This window comes from Patella vulgata, chromosome 2 (genome assembly GCF_932274485.2).
Source record: "Patella vulgata chromosome 2, xgPatVulg1.2, whole genome shotgun sequence".
NCBI classification, from domain to species: Eukaryota; Metazoa; Mollusca; class Gastropoda; family Patellidae; genus Patella; species Patella vulgata.
Window position 1 is genome coordinate 81,626,958 of NC_065880.2, and position 11,881 is coordinate 81,638,838.

The 11,881-nt window shown below is 39.7% G+C and overlaps 1 protein-coding gene across 2 annotated transcripts; it reads left to right on the plus strand.

The window, feature by feature from the left end:
• On the plus strand, positions 1-7,283 carry LOC130010433 (serine/threonine-protein phosphatase 6 regulatory ankyrin repeat subunit A-like). Of its 2 annotated transcripts, none has more exons than XM_056098593.1 (2): positions 1-123; positions 3,852-7,283. In XM_056098593.1, exons 1-2 carry the CDS (start codon positions 92-94, stop codon positions 6,238-6,240), a joined length of 2,421 nt encoding a protein of 806 aa, XP_055954568.1. In that variant the 5' UTR covers positions 1-91; the 3' UTR covers positions 6,241-7,283. The 2 variants fall into 2 exon arrangements, with proteins under 2 accessions (XP_055954568.1, XP_055954567.1); XM_056098592.1 differs by lacking the exon at positions 1-123 and adding an exon at positions 2,999-3,138.
• The last annotated feature ends 4,598 nt before the right edge of the window (positions 7,284-11,881 follow it).

Sequence of the window (11,881 nt, forward strand, 5' to 3'; positions counted from 1 at the left end):
GGCGTACTAAACCATTTGCCACTAAATATTTTGTCACTGAATATTTTGACAAATTCACATCGTATGCTTGTTTAAGGATAATCTGTTTGAAATGGCTCGCGAACCCTACTGCCCCCATAAGCGGTAAGTAGTTAACAGCTATTCTATTTTACATGTACTCATTGTATCTATAACTTTATACATGTACCTATTATATACTATTCAAAAAAAGTAGGGGATATTTGATTTTTAAGTGTTATTAAAGTCACCTAATGAAACTGACGAAGAAACAAATGACAAAATGAAATGAAGTTCACATTCATCGATTTATTCCAAATGATCGTTAGACTAAGTAAGGCACAGACTGACCATTATAAGGGTAAAATGATACCCGGGGTCAAACAGCAAAGTTACCACAGCATCACAACCAAGTCAGTAACGGGTTAATCCTCCTCTGTTTGCCAAACAAGCATTGATCCGACGTGGCATACTCCTAATGAGACGTCTAAGGTCATTTTGGTCCAGATTGTCCCATTCCTGTTGCAACGCAGCAGCAAGTTCTTGGACATTGGCAGGGCGTTGTTGACGTTGACGTAACCTCTGTCCAAGCATGTCCCAGACATGCTCGATGGGGGAGAGGTCGGGACTCAGTGCTGGCCATGGTAATGTGGTGATGTTCTGTTGTTGGAGGTAACCTGTAACGATCCTGGCCCTGTGACATCTTGCGTTGTCATCCTGGAAGATGAAACGGCGGCCATGACGTCGTGCGAACGGCACAACATGGACTGCCAAGATGTTGTCCCGGTAGTACTGGCCTGTAACACGCCCTGCAACAACATGTAAAGCCGTTCTTCCAGCAACAGTGATGCCTCCCCACACCATAACAGAACCACCCCCAAATCGATCATGTCTGATGACGTTAACGTCTTGGAAGCGCTCGTTTCGACGACGCCACACCCTCCTACGCCTGTCCAAAAAATCAACAGTGAACCTTGACTCATCTGAAAACATCACATTGCTCCAGCGTCGATTATCCCAGTGTTGACGATCCCTACACCAACGACGTCTTGCCTGAATGTGATGATCTCTCAAACAAGGGATCACGCGAGGACGTCGGGCGCGAAGGTGACCAGTGTCTGTTTGAAGACGAGCGCTGATCTGATTTGCTGTGATGACACGATTTCTCAAGGCCAAGGTACGGATAAATCGATCCTGGGCTTGAGTTGTCGGCCTTGGTCGACCTGAGCGTGGTCTGTCCTGTACAGATTGTGTATCACGGTATCTGGACCATAGCCTGCTTATGACAGACTGAGAAACATTCATCGTCCGCGCCACAACCGCCTGTGTTGTGCCGATCTGTAGCATGCCAAGGGCACGTAACCTTTCATTTTTGGTAAGCCGACGCATATCAAAATTTGTTTTCTGGTCACTAAAACAATTAAACTGCTGTTTCCACCCTGGAATTCAATGCCACAATGACTGTAACATTCAAAGTCAGAGTCTTGCAAATCTTGGGTTGGAACCCCATGATGATCCCAAGCATCACCTGCATTCCATGCGGTAGCTATTGGTGCGTTTGGGCGTCACGTGTAACTGGAAATGTTTCTTCTGTTAGGTTCTATAGTGACTTTTTTCGTAGTCATTTGCATATTTTAGTATTATGCCCCCAAAATCAAATATCCCCTACTTTTTTTGAATAGTATAAAAACTTCATACAATGAGGCAACTTATTTAGTTTGTAACAACTAATCTTCCACAAGTCCTTCCTAAGCTACAAAACATATATACAGTACATGAAATATCAGGGATAAATGCAAACATTTATAAACAAAATCATTTAAAATAAAATAAGTGAGAAGTTTGGGTTAATAAGTTCCTCCCAAACTATAAAACATATATACATTTAATATAGAGGAAGAATAAAATCATTTATAAAAATTCAGTAGCAATTAAAATATACATGAAAATTAATTGGATGAGAGAAAAAAAACCCAATCATAAACAAAATAAGATAAGTTTGACATCAGCTGAAAATAAATTTGTGGTTCCTTTAGCACTAAATATGACATATTTTTACATTAAAAAGTGAATTTATTGTTCCTTCAATACAGAATATGATATATGTTCACATCAAAAGGTAGATTGTTCCATAAAAGACATGCAGAATAAAGGGATTTGCTATGACATGAAATGAAATGGGGTTTAACATCCTATTGTTCCGCTCTGACTGGGCTAATGAAGACGGAGAAGGGGATTTACTTGTCTGTGAATGTCTTTCGAATATTGTATTTGAAATCAGTCTTTAATGTAGTCTTGGAGAAATCTGGATTTGTTTTATTTCCTTGGGTTGATGGTATCGTTTTACTGTTTTTTGCTTTTTCGGAGCATGACAGTTTGTAACACCAACAAATAGATTATACCAAGTATCAAGGGCAGCATTAGGTCATCAACTGACCAGTGAGTGGTACAGTGGCTGAATAATCTATATTAAAATAGCCTATTACATAAATAGATTAACCAGTATTTTTAAAATATCGGGTTAAAAATTGCATGTTTACTTGTCTCTACTTCCAGCTTGTGTATCTCAAGTTTTCCATAGTGAACCTCATACGTGCTTTTGGGCAAGAGGTTGCCACATGTTGCCCCATCTGTGGTAGAAAGCGTTCTACCCAACGAAAATTTGGGAAAAAGTTAGCGCCGGTCTAAGATACGAGAATAAACATTAAAGTCAGTGGGGAAATAATTAGTGATCTGTTGCCATATATACGGTCCATGACGACACTGTTGATATGTTCGTTACTAAAGAAAGGCTGTTTCAGTCAATATCGTCTTTTCACTTTAATTCAAAGAATATTGACTCGTTTCTTTGAAATTAGAATAATTAATAAAAATTTTACCCGTTTATCCAGACATGTGACATTCTTCAATCTAGATGTGTATGGTTATAAGAGACTATTGATACGTTCGTTACTAAGTGATGTGCTAACCAAGATTCGCTGTAAACAATATAACTGTGTTTGGTTAGATGATTCTAAGTGAACAGGTTGTCACTAAATAATATTTTGTCACTAAATTTTTTTGACAAATTCATATCGTCTGGTTGTTTAAGAATAATCTGTTTTGAATGGATGATCATACAGCAAACCGACTCCAAGAGGAGTAAGTAATGTACAGCTATTCTATTCTACGTGTAGCTGTTATATCTATAACTGTAGACATATACCCTTTATATGACATTAGTGAGGTGATTATTATACATGTAGCTATTGTATCTATCACTTTATATGGCATGCCCCTATTATATGAAATGAAATGGAATGAAATGGGGTTTAACGTCCTACTGTTCTGCTCCGAACTGGGCTAATGAAGACGGGCATACGTCATAAGGGAAATTTTGCCCGGACAGCGGCACTACGGCCTACTCTTATATTGAATTCCAACTGTCAAGGGATCTTTTACGTGCACGCCAGGGGATCACGTGGCTAAGTGGGTAAGACGCTGGCTCGCTAGCCTGGAGGTCGGGTGTTCGATCCCTGCATTGGCCGAGAAAGTTCGTCCCATCCGAACGACTAGACAGCTGTCCTTGTCAGGCCCTCCGTCTTGCATCACTGACAAGGGGAAACCACGCCGGGAAATCTGGATGAACTTTCTCAGCCAATGCAGGGATCGAACACCCGACCTTCAGGCTAGCACGCAGTGGGGTGATTATTGGTATACATAACCACAGTCCACCTGTGACATATATTCATGCCTTTTATGCCGTTGTGTGTGGATACTATATGTTACAGACTGAGGACCTGGTACGAGTCTCCTTGGTTGATCAGCTGTCAATCTGTTACCCTTATATGGAATATGAGTTTATTTTATTTCAGATTATTCTTGACTGTCGGGAATAATGACACAGTCGCAGCAGAAAGAATTTTACAAGAGTTTGTGTCATCAGAGGACAGCTACAGTGAACGACAGCTGATAAGTATAGAGCACTGTCAAGCAGCTCTAAGAAAGAAATGTCTACCAATGGTAAAATTATTGCTATCCAGAGATGCAAGCGATTTTCTTTTCAACTACTTTCATGAACAACTGATGAGGGCTGCAGTAAAATCTGATTTCATGGAGGGTGTCCAATTCCTCCACTCTAAAGGAGTGCCTCTTTATTATTCAAAATCTCGAGCAACTAACAACTGGAGCGTCTTCATTGACTGCATCAAAAACAATAAGCCCGAGGTCTTAAAATATCTTCTTGACCTGAAATATTCAGATACAAAACCTAACACAGAGGAGACATTATTTATGTTATCTAGCGAGAAACCAATGGAGGAAAGTTTGGTGTATTTATTGAACAGTGAACTAATAAAAACTTTTATTGAACAGTCCATGACACGTCTACATGATACTGATGAAAGGACGCGGGACATTGTTCTTGAGTGTGTCAAATTAATGGTGGAAGCAGGGTCTCACCTTAATCTGGAAGACAGTAATGGTAAAACCCCTGTCCAACTGGCAGCTGAACATGGTATGGTAACAACGGTAACTTATTTGGCACAAAAAGGGGCTAGTCTCGACATTAAACAACATCATACTAACCTTCTTCATTGTCTTGCAAAGAGTAAAGCAAAGTTAGAATCGGATTCATATGATGAATGTCTTCAACTATTAATGAGGAAAGGTGTGGATATAAATCAACTCAATTCATCTAACGAAACCCCACTGTCTTTAGCAGTTGTAAATCTTAATGAAGGAATGGTGAAGTCCTTAATTACTGCACATTGTGATGTCAATATGAAGGTAGGTGCGGACTTCCAACCCATCTTATCAACAGCAATCGAAAATATAACTATTGCTGACATACTGATTGACGCTGGCTGTGACATAAACATCACAGATAAAAACGGCGTTACACCTTTAATGGAATGCTTGAAATACGGAAAGCACCGCTTAGCTACACTACTTATAAATTGCTACATGGCAAATGTGAACGCTCAAGATAACCAAGGAAGGTGTGTCTTGGAATATCCATTTGATTCGGTCTGTTATGGCCTATTGTCATCAGTAGTTGTTCATACGTTGATAGAGGCCGGGGCTGATATTCACAAAAGGGGTGGTATTCTGTTGAACAAAGCAGTTGGTCGTGGAGATAAAAGAACGACAGTTTTACTTATTGACAACGGCATCGATATCAAGACGGAAGATAACATTGGAGATAAACCCATTGCGCTTGCCGCCGGAAACAATGACAGAGAATTGGTGACATTGCTGATATCAAAGGATTGTGATATAAATCACCAAAACCACCAAGGAGAGACAGCCTTACACAAATCTGCTTCACATGGATTTAGAGATTTGAATCGGCTTGAAGCCCGATCAGGAATTGAGCTGATGCTGAAGATTACGCCTGATGTTAATAAATGGGAAAAAATACAAACTCTCTTTAATCGTAGTGACGGGCGATTAGTTACAGAGATCTTGTTGAAGTCTGGGGCTAATGTTAATCTGTGCGATAATAATGGAAGGACGGCGTTGATGCAAGCAGCATTAACGTGTAACAGATCTGTTTTACAATGTTTACTGGAGGCTGGAGCTGATGTTAATAAAATGGATAGAGATGGAAACTCTGTCTTACATAACGTTATGCTAGGTAATAGAATTTATTATCATCAAGGTCGCGGTCGGGCATGGGTCAACTGTCTAAAATTACTTTTGATCAATAACTGTCACCGGTCTCTGGATACTCGAAATACAGATGGAGAAACATTATTTGAATCGTTAGTATACAAAAAGGAAATAGATATTTTATGGTATCTCGTTACAGAAAACTGTTCACTTACAGATCCGGCTGTATTTGTGTTCCAAATGAAATGTCAATTTTCCGATACATTGATGCTTTCCAAAATTCTTTTCGAAAGTGGTGCATCAAAGCCTTTATTAGAGTATTTATTTCGGGGATCGAGTTCAGATGACCTCGTGCCGGGAAGATCAGACGTTATCAAACAACAACTGAATGACTTCCGTGATTTTTGTAAATCGAGAAGTTTGGAGTCAAGATGTAGAAGAGAAATCAGGAAGTGTATCGGATCATCAATCAGACGTAAAATAACTCAAGTTGGTTTACTAAAACACCTAGAAGATTATGTCATCATGAAGGATTTGATACCCGAGGAATATTTTACTCTTGTGATAAACGATGAAGATGACGATGATCAAAATGATCCCCATGATCTTTTACGCAAACATCTAAACGATAGAGGCATTTATTTAGACTGAGCGTATAATCGTATTTATTTTATTTTATTTTGTTGTATGTTAACTAGATAATCACAGCTATAGGCTACAATCTACTGGATAACCATAGCTTTTATTGCCAACTGAATACGTAGTAGCTATTAGCACACTTTCCGAGGTGTAGCGGTGAAGATCAGACTGTCCTGATCTTCACCGATACACCGAGGAAAGGAGCTAATAAGTCACTTACATCACATGTCTATCGACTATTGTGAAGTGAATTGTGAAAAATTGTATTTATTATCGAGTCGTGTCAAGCGAAATGTGACAAATACTTTCTGTTCTTTCATTTATCCTTTTCTGTGCCTCACGTTACATTTCGTGGTAGACTGATTTCGCAGTGGAGAAACGACCTGAGTAGTATTTACACGTGCGTTTTGCTGCGTTACCCTGAGCGTAAAATAGTCCGGTTTATTTTTTAGACTGCACTCCGTATTGAACGACGAAGTTGTTTTGACGAAGCCGGTGAACATAGAGCCAACCACATCGTCAAAACAACTGGTCCCTGGCGTAGATGACTGCAATTATATTAAACGTAATGTAAAGGACACTGCACAACGTGGTTCAATCATGATGAAGTGTGCATCGGCGGATGGTTCGTCAGTTGAAATTTATTTGTATTAAAATTTATGACTTTCTAGGCGTTTAGTGTTTGTTTGTCGGAAATGAACAGTAGTCTTTCTGGAAAGCGTACTGTTCATTTCTGATACACGGATACTTTTATGCCTGTATTGGAAATAGATAGGACAGTTTTATCAAAGTTTGCCACTGGCAACGAGGTAGAAGTGGGATGTAATCGTTAACATTTACCGTATGCTGTATTGTAGTATGCTGTCCGAAAGCGGACATATGTAATGCGAACTGTTCGAGTTATTGTCCTTGCCTAGGAAATCCTGTAATCATGTTGCAGTTGAATCATTAGCGTAGATTTAAAAGCAATCCATAAGTATTATGTTGTACAAGTTTTCATTCAATTTCGTAGTTGCTGTATTTATACTTCTAATAAATAAATACCGAAAATGTAACTTTTATCATCGACTCGACTTTTTTTTCATTAGTTTCCTAGCGGATAGGATGATAGCTTCCCATTGTGATAGTCGTTCATAAATATATCGAATGACCAATGGCTGCACTGGTTGTGCCCGGGTTGTGGTCACAACTCCGAAACAGGAAGCGCCTGGTCGTTGCCACCAGGCCTATCTTACTCGCTGGTCCGGGTTACCCCTATACATCAAATTTCTGCTTCGGGACAGCCTTAGTGTAGCCGCCAACCTTACTGTAGCCGCCAACCCTCAAAAGACTGACAGACAGGCAGACAGACAAACGGCAGTCACAAATATTGGTATAGATATAGGTCAGATTGAGGTTTTCTAGGTGTTTGGTTGGAGTAGAACGTTAAACCACGTTTCATTCCATTTCATACGAGTTGGTTGTTGATTATCGTGGGATGGGATGGGATGGGGGGGGGGAGAAATAGACACAAACTAGGTCAGCAGAGGACTAAAAGATGGCCCTTATATTTCATTTCAAGAATTCGCTTGCGAGAAGGGGTTTTTAGCAGTGGGGGACACTGGAGGACCCGGAGAAAAAACACGATGTTAGACAGGCGACGCTATACAGGCAACTTGTTTATTTTATTTCTTTCTTTCAGACACACGGAGTTTGGTAGCCGACAACGCATAGTCGTTCCAACAGGGGTACGCAAAAGCGTGGTCCCGTGTACATACGCGTATGATATTGTATTATATATATATACATATATAAAAGGTAGGACATAAAGTAGGTCATACCTGGTCTATTGTACCTGTACACATATAATATGATATAAACTGGTCATACCTGGTCTATTGGACCTGTACACATATAATATGATATAAACTGGTCATACCTATACTGTAGTCTATCCGTCTTCATTAGCTCAGTTTGGAGCAGAACAGTCCTCGTCATTCTGTAAATTAATAACGTCACAAACGTCATGTTTTCATTAGTGCATTACCAGAATGTTAGTCAATCAAGAGGAAGGTTATGTTTTTACATCTGAAGCTTTTGAAAGCAGAACAGAGCAGAGGCTTAGGTCGAATATATTTACAGCTTAGCGGTAGAACTATCTTAAAGCATGGGCACGCTGGGGGTGGGGTGGGGTGGGGTTGTCACCATCCAGTCGTTCGTGTGGGACACATACACATTGGCGTAATTGCCATTTGAAATTTGAAACAAGTGGAGGCCGTAATGCCGCTGCCACCATTAGCCCAGAAAGACCAGAAAAGTAAGACGTTAAACTCTATTTCATTTATTGGCCGTACGAGACGCAGCATATACCGCTTTGTGCGTATAGTTTTAAGTTGAAAATATAAGGCGGTCTTTTTATATGTCCAATAACTAGTGGAACTCTTGTAGTAAAACAACACAGACTAAAACACTATGAAAATTATTCCAAGTCGAAAATCTTGTGGAATGTGGTAGCACACAAGGACATAAAGCGGTCTTTTTCTATGACCAATATCTTATGGAACCTGAAATTCTTGTGGAATGTGGTTCCAAGGATATAAGGGAGTTTATGTAGACATTTTTGAAGGATATAAGGGGGTTTATGTAGAAATTTTTGAAAAGTCCAATATCCTGTGGAACTCTTTTGCTGAAAGAAAATTTGTCGTTCAACTTTTCCAAACGCCCCAAACCTTGGCATGTCTATCTGTAAGACACCATGATCATGTATCTATTGATAAGACGCATCTGTTACTGTAAGACACCAGTTATGTTACTGACTGTAAGTCTAGTAAGACACGGCATGTATTGGTAAGACACCCCGTGTATCTGTTACTGACTGTAAGACATGGGAACCTTGCATGACTAAATGACAGATCAGAGTGGGTGTAGAGGTCATTCTTTTTTATTTATTTTTATCAAAATACAACCTTGTCTTCCTTCAGATACACGGCGGGGGGGGGGGGGGCGAACGGTTTAACGCATGCGCATTACAGGCCTCGTGCTTGTTTCCGGTGTTGGCCAAGTAAGGTTATCGTGGTTCCGGCTTGTCAGTGGTGTGGGACTGAGGACTTGGCAATGGACAATGTATGGTCCTTCGGAGGTCGCGAAACACTGAGGTACAGTGTACATATTGGCGTGCACTTAAAAGATCCCTTGGCATTTTGGAGGTCGGGTGTTCGATCCATGCATTGGCCGAGAAAGTTCTTCCCGATTTTTCGGTGTGGTTTACCCTTGTCAGTGATGCAGGACGGAGGACCTGACAAGGACAGCTGTCTAGTCGTTCGGATGGGACGAAAAACCGAGGTCCCGTGTACACATTGGCGTGCACGTAAAAGATCCCTTGGCAGTTGGAATTCGATATAAGAGTAGACCGTCTTGCCGCTGTCCGGGCAAAATTTCCCTCATAGCACACTGTATGGCGTATGCCCGTCTTCATTAGCCCAGGTTAGGAGCAGAACAGTAGGACGTTAAACCCCATTTCATTTCATTTAATTTCCCTTGGCATTTGGAATTCGATATAAGAATAGGCCGTGGTGCCATTCGCCGGTCAGAATTACCCTCATAGCACACTGTATGGCGTTTCCCATGTCTCATTGTGGGACCTGAATACGTGTCTACAATACCTGTATTTCGTGTGTCCGTGAATAAGATATTTCATCCCTGTATTCCGAGTTTCTAGGAATAAGGTATGATCTAATTGACGTTATCATTTCTAAAGGGTGGGTATATCAGTGAATGACAGAACAAAGCGAGAAAATGACTAAACTTTTATTAACCAGTTATAAAGAGATTTTACCGAGATAATAAAGCGTCACAATATACATGGTGCAGTCTAATGGAATAACAACATTACGTTTAGTGACGTAGGATATATCCTATTGTTACTGTTCACAAATGTATGATATACATATAAAGCATACACACCTTATGTGGGTTACCTTTTGTGTTGTGTTGTTGTCAATTTGCCAACCAAGTTCTGTTCAACAAGACGTTCTTTTGACTGACGGTTACTATAAGAAGTCTTAGTGATCTAGCCTACATCAACCAACTACGCATCATTGTGTGAATGTTTTAACCTTTTTTTCCAGTGTCTATTTTTTAAGTTTTATAGTTGAAAGCTGTTATTGAAATATGGGACTACGATAATACATTATAATCGATGTTTCCATTAATAAAACATTATAGTTTTACCCCACCTCTTTCTCTCTCTCTCTCTCTCTCTCTCTCTCTCTCTCTCATCTAATGGTCAGATCGGTGTGTTCTTGGAATTATGAGTGAAACTTGATGGAGGTGAATGAAGATGACTGGTAACCCCGGGAGATCATCTAGACGTAGTCGATCTTTTTTTATCCTTTGATCCAGTTTGAATTATTTTATATTTTTAGCCAAAAGGAAGGATCAGGAGGCATCTTGGCATGCATGAAAAATAATATTTCAACAACTGGTTTTAGACGTCGCACAGTAGACAAGAGTCGACCAACCCTCCTTAATGATCTTAAAGGACAATATTGGTGCCAGTCATTATCACATATGTGATAGAACTGGTTAAACATGTTCCAAATATTATTTTATCACAGACATCATTGCTACGATAGATGCGTAATCAATGTTTCAACAATCGGAAGTGACGAACGCAAAAGGAAAACACGAGTTATCCTTCTATATAACTGGCTGAAGTGACGAGTGCTAACAGATACATGGGCGAATTTCTGCTCACTAATAATTCCTTCGAAGACCAAAAGTTGTTGTGTGAGACTGTGAAAGGATATCTGACAATTCATAAACAAAATTGACTGTCACTAGATAAGAGAACGTGAAAGAAATACAGAAAAAGTCCGTGCATTACCATGTTTTTATAAGTATAGAATGAATAAACACCCGTGAATGTACGGCCTGTTTCTATTTTTCTCGTGAGCTCTTATCTAATGACATTCAGTTACTTTTTTGAATTGTCAGATATACTCTTACAGTCTCATATAACAACTTTTGGTCTTCGAAGGATTTTTAGTGAGCAGAAATTCGCCCATAAATCTGTTATCACCCGTCACTTCAGTCAGTTATATTGAGGGATAACTCGTGTTTTCCTTTTGCGTTCGTCACTTCCCATTGTTGAAACATTCATTACTCATCTATCGTAGCAATGATCTCTGTGATAAAATAATATTTGGAACATGTTTAATCAGTTCTATCACATATGAATCCCCGGTTGTACGTGACAAGGAGTAGGGTCGCCTGTCCAACCTCGTGGGTTGTCTCCGGGTCCTCCGGTTTCCTCCCACTGCTAAAGACCACTATATGCGCAAGCGAATTATTGAAATAAAATTAAACCATATGTTAGTCCCGAAATGACCTAGTTGTGTCGAGTGGACGTTAAACCCCATTTCTCTCTCTCTCTATCACATATGTTCTAATGACTGGCACCAATATTGTCCTTTAATGATCAGCTTATAGTAACTATTGGAATACATGGAATGTTTTAAAACGATACGGGCTAAGATATGCCATGAAATAAACATTGACGTGGGAAAATAATTAGTAGTCTTACCCCAGTCAATATTGTATTTTTACTTTCGCTTTATATTCTAAGAATATTGACGTGTTTCTTAGAAATTAGAAGACATACTTTAATTATGAA

What these genes read in the sequence shown, in the direction of transcription:
- LOC130010433 (XM_056098592.1), top strand. Translation starts at nt 3,104, where the DNA reads ATGGATGATCATACAGCAAACCGACTCCAAGAGGA. An exon ending in GCAAACCGACTCCAAGAGGA is followed by an intron (nt 3,139 to 3,851) that starts GTAAGTAATGTA and finishes ATTTTATTTCAG; the next exon opens with ATTATTCTTGACTGTCGGGA.